Below are 25776 nucleotides of genomic sequence, written 5' to 3'. Positions count from 1 at the left end.
CGGGATTCTCTGTGTCTTTGAAGGGATCCGCCCACGGAGGTCCTCAGCAGCGCGGGAAACTTTACTCCAGGCGGCCGGTGGCCATCTTGATCACGATTCCCTGACAGCAAGCAGGGTGTTGCAAAGTCCAATAAATCACAGTCCACAAGTACGATTTTCTCTCTGGGGGTAGCGCAACACAGTACAGCGTCTCTGATTCCTCCCAGGCACAATTTCAATCCACCGGCTTGGAAATAAAGGGTACAGTCTTTGTAATACGGTGGTGGAATAGTTAAAGCACACAGTTCACACTTCTCTGCACTGTAGAAGTATGCGGATCCTGTTCGTGACGCCAAAAAGAGCGATGCAGTGTCCCAGGGGGTCAGTAGTGTATGCTGGGCTTTGTAGTGCAGATTGACCACTAACCTGGGATCCACTGTCGTCTTCAATTGGGGCAAATACTGGAACAGGCAGGTATTTAACAGTTCGCGACGCCAGTGTCAATTAAACGGTGACACGCCGTGTATGGTATTGTAGAAGAATGAAGCAAGCATAGGATAGCCAACAAAAACTGGAACTTTTACTGAATATCAGTGGATACAGCTGGTTCTTGGGAGTACAGAATGGCCGGTCTTAGCAAGGCATTATACAGAGTGTTGATTACAGGAGATGCAGTACAGGCGGTTTGCACACTATTCCTGACTGGTCCTGCTACATGTGACTTTCTCTCCAAGGTCTAATGCCCTATAGCTGGCGTACCCTTGAAGCTGTCTTTATATAGTACCTCCTCTGTTGTCTTGAGTACCTCTTGCTTTATCTGATCGGCCTCTGTGGTATTCTTTGTCTTCAGGCTGTTTAGCTATGCCCTTCTGACTTCTATGCATAAGGACTCAGGAGGGAATCCTCTCTGCACTGAGTCTGGAAACTTCTCCCTTCCTGAGCTAGGCCCTAGCCTATTTATACTGAACTGGGGGCTCCCTCTGCTGGCTGTTATAAGGATTGCCGGTAACCGGCCTGACTGGCTTAAAGGGAACTACACACTCAAATCTAGCAGTGTCGGGTAGCCTACCCGTATGCTGCACCTTCACTACACAACAGATACCAAATACAACTATTCGCCACTGCTTTCTAGTCATGAGCAAGAAGAGAACACCAGTATAAGGATGGGTTCACACATAGGTTTTTGGGGCAGTTTTTGAAGCCAAAACCAGAAGTGGATCCAGCGGGAATAAGTATAAATCTATCCTTTAGGGCAGGCATGCTCAACCTGCGGCCCTCAAGCTGTTGTAAAACTACAACTCCCACAATGCCCTGCTGTAGGCCGATAGCTGTAGGCTGTTCGGGCATGCTGGGAGTTGTAGTTTTGCAACAGCTGGAGGGCCGCGGGTTGAGCATGCCTGCTTTAGATCTTTCATTCTTTTACAACCCACATCTTGCTTTGGCTCAAAAAAACGGCGACAAAAACCTATGTGAGAACCCACCCTAACCCACAGACTGGCCACTAGTGCAGGGTCAGATTGGCCAAAGACCTTACAGGGAAATTTCCCGGTGGGCCGATGCCCAAGGGGCCACCCGAGTCCTCCTCACGGCCGACCAGTGGAAGTTTTTGGGGATGTATCTTGTTCTGCTAGCAGTATTTTGTGATGGACTGTGGTATTTGACCCTGTTGGGAGGTGTAATGTGCCACAATATGGTTTTGCTGGCCCTGTCTACTTGTGTTGGCCCTGCCTTCCAGCTATTTGGATTGGACTACAAAACGGGGCCACTTTTAGTATTTTTTCCAGGGCCACTTAAAGTTCGCAGTCTGCCCCTGCACTAGTGTTTAGTTTGTGTTTTATTTTTATCTCTAGTTTAGTTTACCTTAATTTTTGTCTGTTTTCTTTGCGACTATCCATATTATATAAAGTGACTATCCATATAAAAATTTATTTCTGAAATCCTACAGGGTCACTGCCCACTAGAATACATGTTGAATGATGAACATGTGGAGAAATTTGACCATTACAGGGGTCAGTTGCTATAGGCTAGTCATCTCCCCTGCAATATCTGCCACAGGGGAAATGGAGTATGACATGTGTTAATTGAAATGGCTATCCATGTAATAGATGGCTATGCCTCGTCTGTCAGCGTGGGAGCCATTCTCTAATAGGCGATGTGGAAAGGGATTGCAGAAATTTATGAATTTTTACAATTACTTTATTATATAAGGTTTTGGTCAGAAGAACAATTCTGATATAGCAAATGTTGGTAAAGTTGATAGAGGTATCTAAACGATAACAGGAAATGTGTGGCTCTGGTTACAACTCAGACATGGCGTCCAGCCGCAGCGATTCTTACTCTAAGAACTGTAAGGCCTCTTTCACACAAGCAATACGGATTGTGTCAGGATCTATTCAGGAAAAAACGGATGGTTTTGTACGCAAGTTCAGTCGGTCTGGTCTGCGATTGCGTTCAGCGTTTTAGTTTTTTCCGTGTGGGTGCAATCAGTTTTGGATGCTTTTTTTTTTTAATCTCCTAGTGAAAAATGCATTGCATTGCATCCGGATGCAATGCGTTTTTCACTGCAGCCCCATTCACTTAGATGGAAGCAGAGCCGTGTGAAAAACTCAGAATATAGAACATGCTGGGATTTTTCCTGAATGCATAACTCATGACTGCAATGAATGGGTCAGGATTCAGTCCGTATGCTATGCGTTTGCTTCATGAATCGCACCCGGACGGAAAACTCGCTCGTGTGAAAGTGGCCTAAGGCCTCTTTCAGACGGGCGTTGCGGGAAAATGTGCGGGTGCGTTGCGGAAACACCCGCGATTTTTCCGCACGAGTGAATGCGTTTTGCACTCGCGAGAAAAATCGCGCGTGTTTGGTACCCAAACCCGAACTTCTTCACAGAAGTTCGGGCTTGGGATCGGTGTTCTGTAGATTGTATTATTTTCCCTTATAACATGGTTATAAGGGAAAATAATAGCATTCTGAATACAGAATGCATAGTAAAATAGCGCTGGAGGGGTTAAAAAAATAAATAAAAAATAATTTAACTCTCCTTAGTCCACTTGATCGCGTAGCCCGGCATCTCTTCTGTCTCCTTTGCTCAACAGGACCTGTGGTGAGCATTCATTGCAGGAACAGGACCTGTGGTGACGTCACTCCGGTCATCACATGATCAATCACCATGGTAAAAGATCATGTGACGGACCATGTGATGACCGGAGTGACGTCACCACAGGTCCGTCACGTGAGGAGGTCCGTCACATGAGGAGACAGACGAGATGCCGGGCAGCGCGATCAAGTGGACTAAGGAGAGTTAAATTTAAAAAAAAAAATTAACCCCTCCAGCGCTATTTTACTATGCATTCTGTATTCAGAATGCTTTTTCCCTTATAACCATGTTATAAGGGAAAATAATAATGATCAGGTCTCCATCCCGATCGTCTCCTAGCAACCGTGCGTGAAAATTGCACCGCATCCGCACTTGCTTGCGGATGCTTGCGATTTTCACGCAACCCCATTCACTTCTTCGTGAAAAATGCACAAAGAGGAGCATGCTGAGATTTTCACGCAACACACAAGTGATGTGTGAAAATCACCGCTCATGTGAACAACCCCATAGAAATGCGTTCCGTATATGGAACCATTCATTTCAATGGTTCCGCAAAAAAAAAAACGGAATGTACTCCGTATGCATTCGGTTTCTGTATTTCTATTCCTTGGAAAGATAGAACATGTCCTATTATTGCCCGCAAATCACGTTCCATGGCTCCATTCAAGTCAATGGGTCCGCAAAAAAATAAAAAACACATGCATCTGTATGTCTTCCGTATCAAGTTTTTTGCGGAACCATCTATTGAAAATGTTATGCCCAGCCCAATTTTTTATATGTAATTACTGTATACTGTATATGCCATACGGAAAAACTGAACGGAAAAACTTAACCGAAACTGAAACAAAAAATTGAACATCGGATCCGGAAAAAACGGCCCGCAAAACACTGAAAAAGCCATACGGTCATGTGAAAGAGGCCTTAGTGTCCAGTTTTTGGAGGAGGTTTTGAGGCAGATTTTCCTGCAGGTTTTTCGGCCAAAGCCAGAAGTGGATCCAGCAGGATGTACAAGTATAAATCCTTCCTTTATATTTCTAATTCCTTTTGAATCCACTTCTCGCTTTGGCTGAAAAACCTGCAGGAAAATCTGCCTCAAAATCTTCTCCAAAAACTCTGTGTGAACCTAACCTTAGAACAAGTATGGCTCCATAAGCGGAAATTGGGAGCTACGCTGAGTGGACTTATGACTTTTGTTTTCAATTTAGAAGGTGGAGGAAGGTTATGATAATTCAGACAAAAACAAATCAAAAAATCTTTGGAAGATACTTTTATTAATACACCCAAACTGAATAACTGAACATTACACATTAAAAGACTTTATCAGAAGTTTCTCCTGACTTTATGTACAGAACTGATTAATTACTTTTTTCAGTTTTCTTTTTGTCACATTCGAAGAACTTGTCAATATGCTAGTGCTCTGGTAGTAACAGTTAAGCATGAAATAGAAGTCCTTCAGTATAGGATACGTAAACTGGTACGGTATGTTTAGTAGAATAGTCCAGGCAAAAGTTATATGTTGGCCCATATATATTAAAGGGGTCTGCCAAGAGGGTTTTTTGGGGGAGTGCAGTGGAGCAGCCAAGGCCGGGGAGGGAAGGAGTTGGGTGCCAGCACCGAGAAGCAGGTAAGTATTCTATTCACGGGTCTGCCCAAGAGGTGGAGTTTTCCAAAATACCTTTAAATGGAATCTGTCACGAGCAAACTCGCTGTTACAGGAGACACAATGCATTTTAGGGCTAGGTTAGCTGAATGTAATGATACCGTTTGCTTAGCAATTCCTTGCTTTATTCTTGAGGGTGAAAACCCCCCACTTTAAATCGATATGCACATACGCAGTTAAAGGGGTTGTCTGGGTTCAGAGCTGAACCCGGACATACCTCCATTTTCGACCCAGCAGCCCCCCTGACATGAGCATCGGAGCAGTTCATGCTCCGATGCTCTCCTTTGCCCTGCGCTAAATTGCGCAGGGCAAAGGCATTTTTCTGAGTTCCGGTGACGTACCGGGGCTCTCCATGGGGCTGACAGGAACCCCGGTGACGTCACCGGCACTGATGGGCGGGATTTGGCTCTGCCCTAGCCAGTAAAACGGCTAGGGCAGAGCTAAAGCCCGCCCCTCAGAGCCGGTGACGTCACCGAACACACTGCTGGGCGGAAGTTACCGCCCGGCAGTGTGTTATTGAAAAACACAAGAGCCCGTGCCCTGCGCGATCTAGCGCAGGCCACGGGAGCGCATCGGAGCACGAGATGCTCCGATGCCAGGCTCAGGAGGGCTGCCGGGGTGAAAATAAGGGTATGTCCGGGTTCAGCTCTGAACCTGGACAACCCCTTTAAGTGCACCAAGGGCAGGTCCAAGCCGCTCTGTGCACCCTTGTTCCTCCTGCCAGCCACTCCCTTAAGAAGTGTGCACCTTTTAATACATTTGGCACAATTCACCTCAACAGTCTAGTTTTTGGACTGGTCTTAATAAAATTGAAGATTAAAACTGCCCCATCGTGTTCTGTCCTGTGCACAACCTGATAGGGTATAACATGACGAAGGGATTGAAACAACATTAAAGAAGTGATCCGAGTGTCAAAGGCTGGTGAAGTACTTCTAGTATGGTTGTCTCATCATAAGCCATCGATATGGCCTATTATGGCATACAGGGAGAGGTCATATGGGGCCCGATGCCCAGCGTCCACCTATATGAGCCAAAGCGTAGAGCTGCGGCCGATTTGATGTGTCCATGTATCATATGGTAATTTGGTAAACAGCCCTGTGTAATACTATATTTGTCGTGCCATGTGTTCTAGAATCCAGACATCAGCTGATCGCCGGGCATGCTTCATTCCATGAAAGGATTGTCCAGTTGGGTCAACACCTTTATAGTGTCAGTTGCTAAAGTCTAAGAGACCTTAATGCAATATAACTTTTTTACCTAATTCTAAATGTCTTGATGTGCTTCAAATAACGTTTCCACCATTATAAGTTAAAATCAAATATGACACTGCAATAAATAATCAACAGAATATACAATTATTATTGGCTCCATAAAATACAGTTGTTCCAGTGATATTAAAATATAGAGTCTTATAAAACTGATGGGAAATGGACTCTAGCAAGTTCCTTGAAGATGTTTTTTTTTTACTACTTTGCCTTGGCCATTGTTGGTCGGAGCTGTAAGGACCCTTCTGCCCAGGATCCAGGATACTGTCTCATCTTAGTCCAGAGACTAAGCTCTTCTCCGGTAGAGTCCATCCAGTCTACATTTTGTCCATTGTATAAGCCTAAAATGCGAAAGGAAAATAAAAATTTACTATATACCGTACATAAGCCGTAAGCCAAGATACCATCTCAAACACAAGAAGAGTAAATAAGACAAATAAGCCAATGTCAAGAGTACTTAAAGATGCTGCTTTGTGCCCCCTTTCTCTCACTTACATCTGAGCGTGGATCTTTTGTCTATTTTGGAAAAAAAGCTTTGAGGAGTCCATGGCCGGCTTTACTAATGCTTAGGAATATCTTTAGTGGATAAGGCACATTTCTATTTTTCACTGACGTGTGCTATATGCATTTTCCACGGACAATGTGCTTATTCACAGTTTAGTATTTTTTCACTGACCCATGGGCATGTCCTACTTTGGTCCGTGATGCCGTCACAACACACCCATTGAACTCTATGGGTCCAGGAAAAACCACTGACACAACATGGATGGTCCATTTTTCACTTACAACCAGTAGGAGATGCTCTGACAATTCATTTTCAGCTGAGCAGTGTCTGTGGAATTCGGACGACGCACAAAAGGGCCAAAAAGAACACACAGACCAAACACGGATCCTTCACATACATCTTCACAGCTTCAACACAGACCATGGATGTCAAACGGACACGAAAATGTGAACCAGGACTAAGATGTAGCCAATTTTATGCTCTGGATAAATCTGCCGTCTCTCGTGGATTTGACATTACATTGCAAAGGGTGAAATGTGCAACAATTCCGCATCCAAAACTACATAAAATCTGTGGCCGATTTGTCTGTGACATATAATTAACACCATGTGTGAATCAATCTAATTTTTAAACTTGATAATTAACACGTATTGGAATTATTTCAGAAACGGTTAGCTTTGGCTCAAAATTGGGGCAACATGATCTGAACTTCAAGGAGTCTGCAACACGAACTCAAGAAAGGAGCTGCCTAATCCACCAGATCCTACAAAGTATGGAATTATGGTCTCGTATATGGAGAGTTAATATATATGGGTCAGCCTAAATTTTGAGGGGTTAAATTCACAGTGAAAATCATGAAACTGTAAATATATAGCTGTGGTTAAAGAATATTTTTGTAACATATTTTCATATGACTATGGCCTCATGCACACGACCGTTTTTTTTAACGGTCCGCAAAAACGGGGTCCGTGGGTCCGTGATCCGTGACCGTTTTTTCGTCCGTGGGTCTTCCTTGATTTTTGGAGGATCCACGGACATGAAAAAAAAGTCGTTTTGGCGTCCGCCTGGCCGTGCGGAGCCAAACGGATCCGTCCTGAATTACAATGCAAGTCAATGGGGACGGATCCGTTTGAAGTTGACACAATATGGTGCAATTGCAAACGGATCCGTCCCCATTAACTTTCAATGTAAAGTCAGGAGTCCCTTTACTTTCACACTTGTGTTCATAATGCAGACGGTGGCTCCGTTCAGAGCGGATCCGTCTGCATTATATTGTTAAAACAAAGTGTGAAAGTAGCCTCAGACGGATCCGTCCAGACTTTACATTGAAAGTCAATGGGGGACGGATCCGTTTGAAAATTGAGCCACAGTGTGTCATCTTCAAACGGATCCGTCCCCATTGACTTACATTATAAGTCTGGACGGATCCGCTTGCCTCCGCACGGCCAGGCGGACACCCGAACATAACTTGAAGCGTCCCCATCACCATGGGAACGCCTCTACGTTAGAATATACTGTCGGATATGAGCTACTTCGTGAAACTCATTTCCGACAGTATATTCTAACACAGAGGCGTTCCCATGGTGATGGGGACGCTTCAGGTTAGAATACACTGCAAACTTGGTACAAGACTGCCCCCTGCTGCCTGGCACCACCCGATCTCTTACAGGGGGATATGATAGCACAATTAACCTCTTCAGGTGCGGCACCTCAAGGGGTTAATTGTACTATCATATTCTCCTGTAAGAGATCAGGGCTGCCAGGCAGCAGGGGGCAGACCCCCCCCTCCCCAGTTTGAATATCGTTGGTGGCACAGTGTGTGCCCATCGCCCCCCCCTTCCTCCCTCTATAGTTAAAAATCGTTGGTGGCACAGTGTGTGCCCATCGCCCCCCCTTCCTCCCTCTATAGTTAAAAATCGTTGGTGGCACAGTGTGTGCCCATCGCCCCCCCCCCCCTTCCTCCCTCTATAGTTAAAAATCGTTGGTGGCACAGTGTGCGCCCACCATCGCCCCCTCCATCTCCCCCCCCCCCCATCATTGGTGGCAGCGGAGTTCCGATCGGAGTCCCAGTTTAATCGCTGGGGCTCCGATCGGTAACCATGGCAACCAGGAAGCTACTGCATCCCTGGTTGCCATGGTTACTTAGCAATAGTACAATTGTAGAAGATTCATACTTACCTGCCTGCTGCTGCGATGTCTGTGACCGGCCGGGAGCTCCACCTACTGGTAAGTGAAAGGTCTGTGCGGCGCATTGCTAAAGAACTGTCACTTACCAGTAGGAGGAGCTCCCGGCCGGTCACAGACATCGCAGCAGCAAGCAGGTAAGTATGATTTTTAACTATAGAGGGAGGAAGGGGGGGGGGCGATGGGCACACACTGTGCCACCAACGATTTTTAACTATAGAGGGAGGAAGGGGGGGGGGGCCATGGGCACACACTGTGCCACCAACGATTTTTAACTATAGAGGGAGGAAGGGGGGGGCGATGGGCACACACTGTGCCACCAACGATTTTTAACTATAGAGGGAGGAAGGGGGGGGGGCGATGGGCACACACTGTGCCACCAACGATATTCAAACTGGGGAGGGGGGGGTCTGTCCCCTGCTGCCTGGCAGCCCTGATCTCTTACAGGAGAATATGATAGTACAATTAACCCCTTGAGGTGCCGCACCTGAAGAGGTTAATTGTGCTATCATATCCCCCTGTAAGAGATCGGGTGGTGCCAGGCAGCAGGGGGCAGTCTTGTACCAAGTTTGCAGTGTATTCTAACTAGAAGCGTCCCCATCACCATGGGAACGCTTCTGTGTTAGAATATACTGTCGGAAATGAGTTTTCACGAAGTGAAAACTTAGATCAGAAAAAGCTTTTATGCAGACGGATCTTCGGATCCGTCTGTATGAAAGCAACCTACGGCCACGGATCACGGACACGGATGCCAATCTTGTGTGCATCCGTGTTCTTTCACGGACCCATTGACTTGAATGGGTCCGTGAACCGTTGTCCGTCAAAAAAATAGGACAGGTCATATTTTTTTGACGGACAGGATACACGGATCACGGCCTCGGCTGCAAAACGGTGCATTTTCCGATTTTTCTACGGACCCATTGAAAGTCAATGGGTCCGCGAAAAAAAACGGAAAACGGCACAACGGCCACGGATGCACACAACGGTCGTGTGCATGAGGCCTATGTTGTACCATTCCTCTGTTATTTCTATTAGACTCGTGTTACCAGTTGGGGGTGTCCCGCTATCCAATGTCCAATCAGTGCTGGTGTGGTATACTGTATATGGGAAATAGTAACTCCCACTTGTCAATTTATCAAAATACTTCTAATAGGAAGAACAGAACACCACCACAATGCACAGTTATAAGATTAGTTGCTCCAGAAATATTATTTCATGTGGCATTCAATTATTTACTAAAACAGACACATTGTCGGGAGAAGTGACGGGTCCTCTTTAAGACCAAATACAAGTCAAAAAGATTACGGAGCTCACCTGTCCCAGGGCCCAGTCTTACTCCTCCCAGAAAATCATTGCTAGACAGTGGCTCTCGGTCCCAGACGGTCAGTTCGAGACATGTGTTCTGCAAATCTTCAGGCTTAATCCCATTATACACAAATGTGTGATTGTAGTGTGGGTTCAGACTCTTCTTCATAACTGGTGTTTTACGCTTGGTGTTCCTGCTTTTGATTGGCAACAGATAACTATGAAGAACAGAAAGAGAAAATGCAAAAGCAAAAAATGTTTAATGGGTCTAACAATGGCAACCCCCCAAGTATACGGTGTGAGCAGTGAAGAGTTTGCAAGGAGTTTATTTTAATAGGGAGAAGGGACTAAACCGTTTCCAGACATCTCATCCAGCATCTTATCCTTTATTGCAATGAATTATCCAGCATTTTGAGAAACCAGCTACCCGAGCCTTCTTTCCCCATTTTATCAAGGGAGAGGGAGGTGACCCCCATTCACATGTTGGACAGAGTAGGGGCATCTCTAGTCCTTCAATAATGAGGCAAGCACAGGCTGTGTAGGACAGCACTAAATCACTGTAGCGTGTCAACAACATACAGGAAAATGCAACATTTTAATCTTTAACAATGGCTAGGTCTTTCCCAATCATGAAGGGCACATTGATTGACAGTCCCCAAAAGTGACAAAGCTCCCGGAACGTCAGCGAGTGGAAGGCCGTTGTAAAGATTAACATAGGCTAGTGGACAAAATGTCTAAAAGGACTTGAGGCTTGTTTACACTGCCTGATTGTTGGGCAGAATAGCGAGGAGGAATAATAATCTGCCTGTGTGACGGTGCTGCTGATCACCCGATGAATGAGCGAAACATTTGTCCATGCAAACACGTAAATCGTGCAACAGAAACAGTGAATCTGTATGGAGATGAAGCACTAGCAGTAGCCATCATTCATCCCCATACACTGGAGGGGATCACTGCATGTAAATGTAGTGTGTCACCTCCACTGACGAGCATGCGTGTGTCAGAAAGGAACGCTTCCATCCCAACAATTGCCTGCTTCATCTGGCCGTGTAAATCAGCCTTAAGAAACTACAGTTTCTCACCCCTTGACAAAGCTGTCCGATGTCCCGCCTGGTTTTACAGCAGTCAGGTTTTTGGCCTCTTTAATCCAAACCTGAAGTTCCCCTCCTTCTTCTGCTTTGCCTGGAAAAAAAATGAACATGACAAGAAATGAAATAGATGAAAAAAGCAGCATAACGAGTAGGTCTCAGATGTCTACCCTTCATGGTAGGTTCAGTTAAGTTGCCTTTGGATTTTGAGTCACATTTCTCAATACTAAAAGGCATAATCATACATCAACAGAGGATTCATCTCACATCATACCTATCCCCCATTGTAAGCGCAGTGACATGAATTATTTTGTGATAACTCACTTTTCTGTAAAGAAAAAAAATCAAGGCAACTGGACTTACTGTAGATTTCTTGAAAACGTTTCACTTGTTCTTCCAACGAACTTTCTCAATTCTGAGGGACTGTACAAGAATTCTCTGGGAATAAATATGTAACTGAATTAACATCTGGTAATTATACCCAGAAATTATACCCACCTCTGACCCCATGCTGGGTAAAATTACCAGATGTTAATTCAGTTACATATTTATTCCCAGAGAATTTTTGTACAGTCACTCAGAATTGAGAAAGCTCGTTGGAAGAACGAGTGAAACGTTTTCAAGAAATCTACAGTACGTCCAGTTGCCTTGATTTATTCTTTACAGATATACCATGACCTGGATAAATGAGAACCTTCACAGACAACTCACTTTTCCTCCTCTCGCTTCCACCTGTGGACTTGGATGGTGGGATGTACTTTAAAGACACAATCAACTCCCCTTTATAAGTGGTTGCCTCAGCTGCGCCCTGAAAGAAAATTTGAGGAAATAGGATTAGAGGGAGACAGATTGGAAAAGTTATAACAAGGAAGACTTTTGCAATAGTCATTAGCAGATTGCCACCCAGTGTTTGCAGGATTGAACTAAAAAATAAAAAAGAGCAGCAGCAAAATGATCTTGGTCAATTGGTTATGTTCAGTTTTTTGCTGACACAAGATAAACACATATGGGTATGCAACTTGAATATGATGGCCATGAAGAGATTTTGATGACAAAGAGGTCTATCAGCCTCACATCTGACCATGATAAACTAAAGGCAGCCGTGAGGCAGGGTTCCGATTGTGCAGACTCAATGCTCAATTACATAAGAAAACTTCATCGTCCTACTATTAAAAATCCAAAAGTTTACAGTCATCTATGAGGAACTGTATTCTAAAGACATTTATAATCACAGGTCTAGTCTTAATCCAGATGTTGGATGATAGATCTGATCAGCGGCGTAACTAGAAATGACTGGGCCCCACAGCATATTTTTAAATGGGGCCCCCCTACCTCAGTAATTTTTTCACAACCCCTTCCTTTCATGCCGCCCCCATTCCCGTGGCTAGTAAAGATCGCTCTCTCAGACCAGGCCCGGCAGCTGTTCCATTCTTTTTCTACACTGTCTATACTGTCACTGTATATCATTTCATTGTGTAATACTGTTGAGGGGGCCAAAATCTTTTAGTCCTCCTCCTCCTGGATGGGCCCCTTCGAGGTCAGGGCCCCAAAGAAGCCACTTCCCCTGCTTCCCCTATATTTACGCCCCTGGATCTGATAACAGCAGAACATCATACGAATCTCACCTTTCCGTGAAGAGGAAGACACTCGTCCATCATACTGTCAAAGTTCCAGGAATCCAGTGGAACATTGACCTCCCCAAGAAATGTATTCCTTCCAAAGCGATCATGATGCCACACAGAGAGTTGTAGAGTTCTACTAAGAAGAATGGACTCTGGGACTATGTACTAGAAAAGAAGAACCATGAACACAATGATTATTTAATGTCTGCAGATAATATCTATTGCTGCTACCATTATATTTCTTCAGATAGAACACATTTGCCCACCTGCAAGGTCTCCACATATAATGGGTTTATAGTATTACGCTTAATTGTTGTCTTGCGTTTTCCTTGTCGAGATTTATCCGGCAGAAGATAGGACTTTACATATCTGTAAAATATAATGACTGATTGAATAATGCAGTGTATTGATGAAGAACACCGTATTCTTCAGGAAACAGGCAGTGACGTGCACAGAGAAGTAAGGGCCCCATAGCAAGGATCAAACCAGGCCCCCCACACAGGACAGAAGGGTTTCTGCCTAAACCCCTTTCAATGACCCTTGGGCCATTTTTCCACTGCCTCGTTTTCTAAAAGTTGTTTATTTAGAGGGTAGAGACCTGACCAAGTTTTCACCACCAGTAGAAGAGGGGATGATCCCTACTGGGCCCCCTCTTGCCCTGGGCCCTGTAGCAGTCACTTGGTCTGCCACTATGGTAGTTACACTGCTGGAAACTATGTGGTGACCTGGTACTTAGTAAGAGCAGATTGAAAATGTAAGTTTTTGTTAGATTCTCCCCAAAAATCAGATTTTTTTCTTTTCTAAGCATCTATGAACTAGGAGTATGGAGACTAAAGTAGAGAAAAACAGGCATTACTCACGGATTGGATCTCCGCTTCACGTCATCCCCATAGGCCAGATTCCGGCACTCCTTCACAACAATGCTCAGAATCTGTGTTTTGCCATCATATTTCATAGAGAACATGATTTCTCCTGTTACAATCACGTTTCCAAAATCTCCAGCTTCACTATAAATGCTCATCATACTCCCAAGTGTGCTCTGTCAGAGGAACACAAAAGTGCTTGTTAATGAAAGGGGACGTCTCATAGGTGGCCATCAAAACCAGTTGGATTCCACCTTTAATTTTTGAGAATCCATTTAGCAGCCACTGGATTGCCTGTCATAGGCAACTCTTACACTTTTCCTTAGCTAGGTTTTGATAGCTTCCCCATGGGTCATATCTGAAAGAATCTAATGGTGTTAAATGGGTTGCCCCATTTCAAACACGTATCTGCTATCGATAGGTTAGAGCAGGCATGCTCAACCTGCGGCCCTCCAGCTGTTCCAAAACTACAACTCCCAGCATGCCCGAACAGCCTACAGCTATCAGCCTACAGCAGGGCATCGTGGGAGTTGTAGTTTTACAACAGCTGGAGGGCCGCAGGTTGAGCATGCCTGGGTTAGAGGATAAGTGTCTGGTCAGGAGAACAGAGGCCCTGTTTGTCTAGGGCAGCGATCATCAATGGGGCTGACAGAGATAGTGGAGTACAAGTTTTCAGGTATCTCCAGCAGACCTATAAATTTAAAAGGCCTCTGTTCTATTGATAGGGGGCCCCAGTAATTGGACCACTGATGATCAAACACAAAATAATAAATCATGTTTATAAAACTAAATTAATATAATAAAATAATACATAGTGTTTATAAAAATACACGGATGGAGATCATGTGTTGACTCCATAAAATTATTAAGTAGTAGAGATTTACCGTGGAAGTTCCACTGCGCAAGCTACTCCTAGCTGTGGTCAAGCGATGTATTTCCACCAAGTTATCAATATCTTCATCTTCCTCTTCCTAGGGGCAAAGTATTGGACAATCTGTTAAATTATTATTCTTATAGCACTCTGTGTCAGCCTGAATTTTTTACTTAAAGGGGTTGTCTGGTTTCATAATATTGATGAGCTATCCTCATGGAAGGTCATCAGTATCAGATTGGTGAGGGTTAGACTCCCGTCACTCCCACTGATCAGCGGCGAGTGCTGCGCCCTCTTCCATTATCGCCTGCATTCCGTCTACATTTTAGCGGCAGTGTCGGGTAATTATCGCTTCCTCTCCCATTCTAAAGAAAGGAACGAAAAGCTGTAATTATCCTGCACAACCGCTACAATGTAAAGAGTATGAAGATAAACACTGAAGAGCACACAGCGCACGCACAAGCTTGAAGTTACTTTCAAACAGCTTATTGGCGGAGGTACGCGACGACGAGTCATCATAAACCAGACAATCTCTTTATGGTTTTAGGCACACAGCACAGTTACTGTATGTGCACAGTGCCTATAACACAAGGATCCCCTGAAGTTAGTCTACCTCACGCCATCTGGATGCCTTCATACGACTCTCTGCCCCCATCTACTCAAAAGCATTTCTTCTTGGGATGAATATCCCCATAAGGGGGCTGCCACACAGCTTTTGTTATTGTATTGTTTTGTCCCAAAAAAATAGCCAAAAATGCCCGACTTGTGCAGCATTTTTGTACCTCATTTGCAGTGCTTTTGCTGTGTATTTTTTGACCTGCTGTGTAGGTGCACAGATGTTTTTTAGCATGACTAGTGGTTTTATATAGGAAAGTATGTACCGTATACTTCTGTAATGTCACTGCCTCTGTAGAGCAGCATGCAAAAGATGCATAGTTAAAAAAATGTCATGCAAAAATACCATTAAAAATACAACTGGCAATTGCATTTTTTCAAATGTGGCAAAAAACAAAACAATGGATGTCTTTGGAACAAAAAATGCCAGACAATGAGGGTGAAAATGGCTTACTGAAAGCATGCCACAATTTTAAAAAAATCCAATTGAGCCAAAAAAACACTACTCAACAGTCAAAAACGCATTCACAAAAAAATAAAAATAAAATCCATGTTTATGCTGTGGTTAATATTTCCATGGAGCTTTTTTATAAAAAAAAAAACAGGCTGCAAAAAGTGGCTGCAAAAACACCCTGCAAAACAGCTAAAACACTCGTAAAACATTTGTGTGACACTAGCTTTACAAAGCCTGTAATAGAACATGCCATAATTCTTGTCTTTTTCAAAATCTGCATATGTACTGTAGGTGCTTAGATCTTAGCCATATTATGGAACCGTACAACAGCCATATGCGTTAGTCAATCCATTCAACAATAGGTAAAATACGTACCATCTCAGCGTTGAGTCCAGGAACAGACTTGCTGCGATCACCCATCATGTTGCCTTCTTCTGGCTTTTCTTCTGGGCGTAAATCTATCACAGACTTACTGTAGTCTGAATAACCATTAAACAGAATGCCGTGAGTTTTATCATCACACCATATTTGTGATTATCGTAAGAAGGAAGGTGATATTTATTGCTGTACCTGATGGTTTTAGGAGTCTTCTGGGATTCTTCTTGAAAATAGCATCACTCTCGTCTGCAGAACCCGCACTACGGTTGCCTAAACGTGGTTCCTAATATTGAAGATAACATATGAAAAGTAAAAGGCATATTTTACCCTACGAGTGGATGGAGAAGATCCTGGATCCCTTGGACTATTGTATTTACATGAGTACACGGTTGTACATTAGATACATGTCAGACAATCGCAACACTCAAACGATTTTTAATGTGCAGAGCGGTCTGTCCACATAGGCCTGGCCACCACTGGAGACCATAGTCTCCAGATCAAAGTTCCAGGAGACAAAGACCAAAACTGTATGACCTGAGTTTTTGGAGTGCTCTATCAGAAAAAAAACGGAATTTTGAATCGCTAGAAAGAAATAAGAAGGAACTAATTATGACAGAATGTAGGATTCAAAAATGATACTCGATAAAGAAACTTACCCCTTCTGAGTCTGAGTGGTGATAATCTCTTGTCCGTACAGGAACAGTCAGGGTGTCCACTTTAGCCCCACTGGGTCCGTAGTTTTTTTTTCCATCTACAGAATTCCTCCTTAAAACATATAAATCAGAAAACAAAATGGTAAATTCCCTATTTTTCTACTCCTCGTAGTTCCTCAACATCCCCAAATACCCAAAAGCAGGGATGGTACAAAATTTGCAATAACAGATAATGCTTCCATACAGTGCTCACAGAATAATTCCATTCGGTGTCCAAATAATACAGCTGTAAAATAGTGATGGAGTTTAAAGGGGTTGACCAGCCCTTTTAAAGTGATGATCTTTTCTCAGGATAGGCCAAAACTAGATGATTGGCAGGAGTCTAGCACCATGAACAGACTGAGAACTTAAAATTGCCCTGGAAAAACAAAAACAAAAAAAGGGGCCCCATGTTGTAGGCGAGTCCAAATTGACAGAAGGTGGTCAACCAAATAGGCAGGGACAACACTAATAGGTAGGGCTTGCAATACTGTAGTGCAGAACAAAATACCACCCCAGTAGAATCAAATACCACAGTGCAGCCCAAAATACTGCCGCCTTCGCCACAGTATTCAACTATATCACTGTCCTGAGGATGCAGTTGAGTTCAGAAGGACACCTGCGGTTTTTGGCTAGGTGCTTAAGTACCTATTAGTATTTTTTAATGCTTAGAGCATCAGATCTTTATGTTCCCAGCTGGCAGACATGTGGAGGCCTCAGGTGACCCTCTGGGCTTCGGGCTAATGGTAAATTTCCCTGTAGGGTCTATAGCCAGTCTGCCCGTCTAGCACTCACCCAACCCAATGATTAACAGTTCTATCTAGCTCAGTTGGTAGAAGTTGGCGCAGCAGCTGCACAGGACCATCAACATTGTAGTAGACGGAGCTACTATGGCGCTGCTCCCATTCACTTCAGTGGGAGCAGCGCTATAATAATGAGCTCCCTCCACTATAGTGTTGATGGTTCTCTGTAGCTCCCGAACCAACTTTGGGCGATGGGTTGCAATGTGCTGGACCCCTGCCGGTCTACTGATGGCCTATCTTGAGGAGGTAGGTAGAGTCCCTGGTGGTCCAGAGCACTGAAGGCTTGTATGCGTCACACTTAGTTTTCAGTCCTTGAGGGAAATTCAGGCCTTGGAAAATTGCCCAGTTTGCACTCCATAAACCATACCTGCCTGAAACAATCATATTTTTTTCTTGGTCCATCTGGCTAAAATAATTGAATCAAGACAAATTCTAGCAAAAAAATAAAATAAAAGGTCCTAAAGGAATACGGCACCTGTAGGTGGGGTTTGCAGTAAGTGTTGTCCTTCATTCCATCTGATTATAATGACTAATACGCAAAAGACATTAGCAACTAGTGAAATATTACTGCCCTTTGTGTAAATAATCCCAAATATTGTGTATTGTGTAAATAATTCATCCCAAAGTTGAATTTGCCAAGACAGAGCAATATTTGATTTGTGAGACAGAACATATCAGCTGGTATTTGGGTCCTGGATGACTACAACATTCATGATCAGTGATTCCAGAGCTTTTAATAGCATTGAGACTATGGAGCTCTCTGCCTGAGGAGGTGGTGATGGTGAGTATAATAAAGGAATTCAGGAGGGGCCTGGATGTATTTCTGGAGTGTAATAATATTACAGGCTATAGCTACTAGAGAGGGGTCATTGATCCAGGGACTTATTCAGCCTGAATGGAGTCATGAAGGAACTTTTTTCCTCTAAAGTCAGGAAAATTGTCTTCTATTGTTTTTTTGCCTTCCTCTAGATCAACTTGCAGGATAACAGGCTGAAATGGCTGGACAGATGTCTTTTTTTCACCCTTATAAACTATGTTAATGTATAATACAGATGTCCCTCATTCCCGAAATCCATCATACAACCCTGTCCCCGGTGACTTCTAATATCCATATAATTTATGGAAAAAACTTGATATTAAACAACCCTCTGATTCGACACAGGATTTGTGACACTTATTTTGGCACAGCAAGTTGTTACTACAGCCTCCAACACCAATATAGGACATAGTCACCTGGACAAGGTGGGTGTGCTTTTTTTGGAGTCCATCTTATAACTATTGAGGCTCATCTGCTCTGTGGATTCAGTGTCGCTTCTCTGGTCCCTTAGGTCTGGAGATCCAGTCACGCCACTACAATACAACAACAAAAAAAAACAACTTTAAAAACAGGGGAGTAGCTGGGGTAATATACCAGATCACAAGGTGCTAGATGCCAGGAGGTGTCAACAAGCAACTCTCCTTTGGTCAGGTTATATAGATACAGCGTAAGTGCAGTTATCTGAACCTTTGCCCCGGGGGAAGGGTAGCCCAGTTATTGCTCTGCTGAAACCAAATTTGGAGGGCTCCCAATGTGGTATTTTTGTACTTGGGGGATGAGCGAATCGATTCATCTCATCAAGGGCTGAAAAAGCGCCCACCTGCCTGTTGATTAACAGAGCCAGACATCCCACCTGGCCCTGACCATCTGGCACTTGCGCCACTGCTCTGAGTAGCGATGCGAGCGCAGAAGCTCTACTTCCGCTTCTGGAGCACCAACTGAGCATATGCCGCTACACTTCTGGGTAGCGTTACATGAAAAGTTGCTGCTCCTGAAGCAGAAGTAGAGCCCTTTGTGCTTGTACTGCTACTGAAAGCAGCGGTGCAGGCACCAGATCGTCAGAGCCAGGCAAGATGTCCTGCCCCTGTCAATCAACAGGTAGGTTGGGAGATTCTTCACCTGCGGGAACAGTCTCACAGCTTAAGAACTCTTGCTAATGAGACAAATTGATATGTTATAATCGATTCCCTCATCCCTAGTGGTAATAAACCAATGTTGTTACTCCACATTTACCCAGAAATCTTCGGCCTGTCCTGCGGACTTCTTTGTCCTTTCCTTGGCTTCTGATCAATTGTCTGCTGTGAATGTTCCAGTAATGTCTGTGCAGTTGTCTCCCGTTTGTTGACTGTAAACACAAAGATTATTGAGAATATAAAACTTCATGTAAGGATCAAAATTATTTTTTTTACTTCTACAGTGCACCTAAGTTACAACTACATGTTGTATGTTAACCCACTGCTCAACCTTGTGATTCACCAGGAGCTAATAGGAGCTAAGTGTCTCATACCCATTTGTCCTAACAGGACTGCCTCGCTCCAGATTGAAGCCACCCAGGCTAGTCTGCCAGAATGACAGCTGGGCATTACAGAATCTCCCTTCACCAGTTCATATATTGGGGTTTTGAGAGGTAGACCACCTTCCTTGGTCCTCCATATGGTCTCCATGGTATATGGACAAAGGCTGCCCTGATGGGATAAGTCCTTTAAAACTGAAGCTTCACCATTGATTCTCCTGGTGAGCGGTTGGTGTTCCTATGCTTTGTCACTGTATAATTCAACACAAAACTTTTGTGGTTCAGGAAAAGATGCTCCAGGATATTTCTTTTAAGTGGAATACAAATATTTGCTAACACAGATGGAAGAACTGGCTGCTTCTCCTCTCTAAACAGAAACCCCAACATTGAAGAGGTTGTCCTAAGTCCCAACAGCTTATTCCTACCCACAGGATGGGAATTAGTGTCTGACCACTGGCGCCCTTTTCGATCACTAAAACAGGGGCCCATGTACCTCGTTTGAATGGAGTGGCAGACACACAAGCACAGCCGCTGCTCCATTCAACTCTATGAGGTTGCCGGATATAGTTGAGTACAAGTGCTTGGCGATCTCCGGGAATAACGGCGGACACACATATGCGTGTCTGCTGTTTCATTGAAAAGGTTAACACAAGCCCCTGTTCTGATGGTCAGAGGAGCCCCCAGCGATCAGACGCTTATCCCCTATCCCGTGAATAGGGGATACGTTTTTGTCAATGGACAACACCTTTAAGAGCTTTATTTGGTGACATATGGTAGTATTACGCCAAATACTGAGTGCAGCTTACAGTCCATTGATAAAAAGACATCCTTATTGACCTAAAGCAATAAATGTGGTACACTATAAAGCAGATCAGTCAACAGCAACATGTTGATCTTTTTATTAGATCTTTATATTTGATGTCAATATACCCAATGTTATTGAGAATAATTTATTTTAATAAAATTAGATTACTTTATATAAACCTATATAATTATGTCAGGATCAAGCCACAGGCCATCCATGAAGGTGCACCCGTCTTTCAGCAGAGGAAAAATATATTTACCGGTACTTTTGTTTGGGGGATTTTGTCTTCAGACCATTTCATACAGAACAGAAATATTCTACCTGGAGGTTTACGACGTAGCGATATCCTCACTAAATCACTTCCGAGTCGGTTAGCGAAACGATTGATCCGCTGATCATAAAACCAATCTCCTGTAGATTTCTTCAGCTCCCTGAAAACATTGACAGGATATTAGCACCGGACTTTCTGGATCAGAGGAAAAACCTCCAGAGCTTCAGAGGGATGAAAGCCAGAGTCACAGTCTTATCCGCAGCATGCATCAGAAACCCCTTTAAAAGTACAGTTCAATCCAGAATAAATGGGGCATAACAGGTGTCTGATAATCAGATTTGATGGATTATTGACTGGTCATGGAAATGTATGTAAAAGACTAGAGAAGCTTCAGGAAAAAAGAACCAAAAATATGAACACAAGCTCGGCCTCTACAAAAGAGGAATTTACTAACTGGTTTTGTGCACCCCTATTATATGGCAATTTTGTGCTGAAAACAAGTGCTGGATTATCAGGTTTATAAATGCTGGTGGATCCTGACGTATGGGCGCAAAAATGGCAAATGTTAGGAAAAGAAGGATAGGGGAATATTGGATTTCAACATACCCAGTCCTGTAGGGGGCCCAAAGACCCTTGTGCTTATAAGAAGACACTGGTATAATATAAGGTGGGCTGGCTCTGTTATAGATTTCGCACTGGGGCCCAGAATCTTCAAGTTACACCTCTAGCTTGAGGGAAGGGGTTTGGTCAGAAATGTTTGCCTCAGGCTGCAGGAGGGCTATGTGCTTCCCGGCCCCTGGCCACAAAGCACTGAGGGAACGGGGGCCCAAGCTGAACCCTTGCACCGGGCCCCACGAGCCTTTAGCTACGCCCCTGTTAGAGGCTGTCAGGGGTCCCTGGCAACAGATGGTTTCCATCCACCCACTGAAATAAACATCCTAACCTGGGTGTATATCTCTATGGGGAGGTCAGTGGAAAGAACAATCAGTCAAACAAGGGTTCACCCAACACTGTTCTCGTGGAGATGGTCAAGTTAAAGGGGTTGCCCTGTATAGAAAACAAATTTTCATGCACCCTAACGGAATTCCAATGTAATATGGAGGGGGGGATCTGTTCAGTTTCCTCTGTTACAAAAAACATCTCTCTATGGAAGACCTGATTGATATAAATGGGCACTGTGTAATGCCTCATTTCCCCTGTGGAGGCACTGCAGGGAAATAACAGGATTATTTCCAGTTTTCCTCAAAGATTACAGCTCATCGCTAACAGGTCAAATTCAGAGGACACTTATTGTCAAGTGACACTTCTAACAAATCAAATCATGTGTGATGAAACTTCTGTCCGGTTAAATTGATCAAGTTAAAAGGATCAAGGGAGCTGTTTGGCTATGCCAGCCTCGGGCCTTCTGAACGATCAGAGGCCTGCTACAGCAATGTTCTCATAGAAGCCTGCTCATGCCAGGGCTCCACGCGAACAATGGGGTCATTTATCAAACTGGTGTAAAGTAGAACTGGCTTAGTTGCCCATAGCAACCAATCAGAGTCTACCTTTCATTTTCCAAAGCAGCTGTAAAAAATGAAAGGTTGAATCTGATTGGTTGCTATGGGCAACCAGGGCAGTTCTACTTTAGACCAGTCTTGATAAATGTCCCCCATAATCTCCCATTGGCTGCAATGTAAATCATTGGAGTCTATGGGAGAAGAGATTAGAGTCGATCACATATATTGAATATAAAAATTCTAATTACCCCTCTTGCCCTGTATTAAAAAATAAATAAATCATAGGCTAGGCATCGATGCGCCCCAAAATACGAAAGTTTTTATCCCATGTGGTGAATACTGTACCATAAAAAAAAATATCTAAATGGCTGATTTGCCGGGTTTTTTTCAGTGCTTCACCTTCCCAAAAAAATTAAACAAGCAGTGATCAAAAAAATCATACACAATATGCTCCAATTTTTATGCGATTTAGATTTTTACAAGTAAAACACATTTAAGGGTACTTTTACACTAGCGTTTTTGTTTTCCGGTATTGAGTTCCGTCACAGGAGCTCAGTACCGGAAAAAAAAACTGATCGGTTTTAGGCCTCATGCACACTGCCGTTGTTGTGTTCCGTTCCGGAAAATGGGGTTCCGTTGTTCCGTGATTCGTTTCCGTTTTTGTTTCCGTGTGTCTTCCTTTATTTTTGGAGGACCACCAGACATAAAGGAAGGTAAAAAAAAGTCTAAGACAGGTTTGCCATGCAAATGATAGGAATAAAACGGACGCGGATGACAATCTTGTGTGCCTCCGCGTTTTTTTTTTGCGGTCCCATTGATTTGAATGGGTCCGCAAACCGTTTTCCGCGGAAATAATAGGACAGGTTATATTTTTTGGACGGACTGGAACCACGGATCACGGACGGCAAACGGTGCACTATCCGCATTTTCAGCGGCTCCATAGAAATGAATAGGTCCGCACCTCTAAACGCTAAAATCGGCGGAACGGACGCGGAAGCAAACAACGGTCATGTGCATGAGGCCTTATCCTAATGCATTCTGAATGGAGAGCATTCCGTTCAGGATGCATCAGTTCAGTCCCTCTTACGTTTTTTGGACGGAGAAAATACCGCAGCATGCTGCAATTTTCTCTCCAGCCAAAAATACTGAACACTTTCCGGAATGCAAAACGGATCCGGGGCAGACCTTTAAAAATTCCCCAAAAATTTATACGGATCCGTTTTTCCGGATGACACCGCAGAGACGGATCCAGTATTTCAATGCATTTGTCAGATGGATCCGCATCCGGATCAGTCTGAGAAATGGCATCAGTTTGCGCCCGGATTGCCGAAATACTCTGCCGCAAGTGTGAAAGTACCCCGACATGTATCATGTGTACATACTATAACTGCATTGAAAACTGCATGGTAAAAAGGCATGTGGTTTCTGCAACACCTCAGTCGCTACAGGTGAATACACTCTGAAAGATTGCAGAATATTAAAAAACACAAGAATACATGTGCAACTCACGCCTCCTTGATGCAGACGTTGCACTTCCATCCCCCAGTTAAGGTCTCCATCCTGCAGTCTTTGCAGACCAGGTGGTTGCAGCTCCGACAAGTGTTTGTTTTAGGGACCACACGCCCCACATTCTGTTGACAGCGCGCACAGGTTCGATCACTGTAGCGCTGACTTCCCCTTTTTGCACCTTTTCTTCTTATATCTAGTAGTTCATTCTTTAGTCTCCTATCAAACAAAAAAGAAATAATTCAGCGGGTCAAGTATTGCAGATACACCAGAATCTTGTTGGCAATATGGTCAGTGGATACTTCTCTATTCTCTAAGTATATATAGACTTACCCTTGAGGGAGATGCAGAAATCATATGGCCCCAAATTAAAGCCCAAGAAGGACTGCACCAATTTTAAAATGATAATATTCTGACAATATTCAGTCACCACTACGGGGAGCAGGTTTACTGCTGGTATTGACTTCATTGGAAGCGGCGACACCGCAGTGAGCTCCCCCTAGTGGAGGCAGGGAAGAAGCAGGAAATGTTTCCCATCAGACTTGCTCCCATCCCAGGAGCCATAGCAATGGTGTGTTCTGATAGCAGTGGCGTGGTCTGATAGCAGTGGCGTGGTCTGATAGCAGCGGCGTGGTCTGATAGCAGCGGCGTGGTCTGATGGCGTGGTCTGATAGCAGCGGCGTGGTCTGATAGCAGCGGCGTGGTCTGATAGCAGCGGCGTGGTCTGATAGCAGCGGCGTGTTCTGATAGCAGCGGCGTGTTCTGATAGCAGCGGCGTGTTCTGATAGCAGCGGCGAGTTCTGATAGCAGTGGCGAGTTCTGATAGCAGCGGCGTGTTCTGCTTCTACAGTAAGTATATCATTGCTTTACCCATTTAATTTAACAAAACCAACACCAATAAAAATGGAATTCAGCTATTTCTTTGTTTTACTATTTCTCAGAAGTTTGGGCGACAACCAACATGATTATTATTACAAATTCCAAAGGTGTTGTCGCTAGTTTTGAATTCAAAGCCAAGTAAAAACCTCTGTGAGAACTGGAATGGCAGCCATATCGCTTGTCACTCAGACAATGCAGAGGAAAAAAAATACGATCATCGCAACCTTATGCTTCCCTCACCTAATCCGCCGATCTTCCGCTTTCCGCAGTTCTTCATCTCTCTGTAGGACTTGCAGGATAAAATCCTTTTCCGTCTCAGATAGGAAGGACAGATTTACCATTTCTGGATTTTGTGTCATGGTTGCTCCTCGATTCTCAGCATATAACACGGCTATAGTCCCCAGTCAAACAGCCTAGGCCAGAAAATAGGAAATAAAATTATATTAAACATGCAGGTTTATACTGGCATTGGCCAAGTGAGGTAAACAAATGGGGAAGTCCAGGATATATTTTGCATATTTGCACGCAGTGAGTGAAATATTTTAATCTACATTTACAAGCCATATCTCTCCTGACCTAGTCCAGCATACACAACAGATACAGTAATTACAATATCTGAGGCAGGAGCAAACACGAGTGTCTCTCCTCTCCTGATTTCCCGGTTGGCAGTTCCACTTACATACCGTAAGAAAACTCTCGGCAGTGTGAGCAGAATTAGATCACGGGGCTCCAGGATGACACAACTCTATCTAAATTCCTTGTGGACCAAAACATCAATTTTCTGTCATAATTTCTGTTATTTTTCCATACTAACCTGGATGCTATCTGGATATTGTCTACATATAATTGTGACTAATAAAATTCAATACTTCTGCAGTATAACTTTTTGTGTGTGTCGTCAACTTTATATTAAACTATTGATGACTGCCCAGTCCTCTGCTGGCAGCACTACTTCCCAGCACATGGGCAAGCCTCATCTTCTTTTCTCTAGATCGGAGTTTCTCAACTTCAGTCCTCAGGCCTCAGGATTTGAGAATGTCCCACAGAATGATTACCTGTGGGAAGTCCTGATGCATTCACAATAAGAATATCACCAGCTCAGTA

The 25776-nt window shown here is 43.9% G+C and overlaps 1 protein-coding gene across 1 annotated transcript in view; it reads right to left on the bottom strand.

Moving 5' to 3' along the window:
* Nucleotides 1-5411: 5411 nt before the first annotated feature.
* SYTL4 (synaptotagmin like 4) overlaps nt 5412-25776 on the bottom strand; it is a 50411-nt gene continuing 30046 nt past the window's right edge. Inside the window, exons 2-17 of the mRNA XM_044275113.1 lie at nt 24913-25085; nt 23797-24012; nt 20839-20948; nt 19433-19544; nt 18616-18732; nt 16544-16652; nt 16080-16170; nt 15885-15988; nt 14454-14540; nt 13567-13745; nt 12973-13075; nt 12710-12871; nt 11796-11892; nt 11079-11178; nt 10006-10214; nt 5412-6343 (exon numbers count right to left, since the gene is read on the bottom strand). Of these exons, the coding sequence (XP_044131048.1) occupies nt 6204-6343; nt 10006-10214; nt 11079-11178; nt 11796-11892; nt 12710-12871; nt 12973-13075; nt 13567-13745; nt 14454-14540; nt 15885-15988; nt 16080-16170; nt 16544-16652; nt 18616-18732; nt 19433-19544; nt 20839-20948; nt 23797-24012; nt 24913-25031 (2055 nt within the window). The 5' untranslated portion in view covers nt 25032-25085 and the 3' untranslated portion in view covers nt 5412-6203. The remainder of the gene's footprint in view (nt 6344-10005; nt 10215-11078; nt 11179-11795; nt 11893-12709; nt 12872-12972; nt 13076-13566; nt 13746-14453; nt 14541-15884; nt 15989-16079; nt 16171-16543; nt 16653-18615; nt 18733-19432; nt 19545-20838; nt 20949-23796; nt 24013-24912; nt 25086-25776) is intronic.

Source organism: Bufo gargarizans, unplaced genomic scaffold, assembly GCF_014858855.1.
Source record: "Bufo gargarizans isolate SCDJY-AF-19 unplaced genomic scaffold, ASM1485885v1 original_scaffold_889_pilon, whole genome shotgun sequence".
NCBI lineage: Eukaryota > Metazoa > Chordata > Amphibia > Anura > Bufonidae > Bufo > Bufo gargarizans.
The sequence above is the reverse complement of the archived record's forward strand: the minus strand, read 5'-3'. Positions and strand labels throughout refer to the sequence as shown.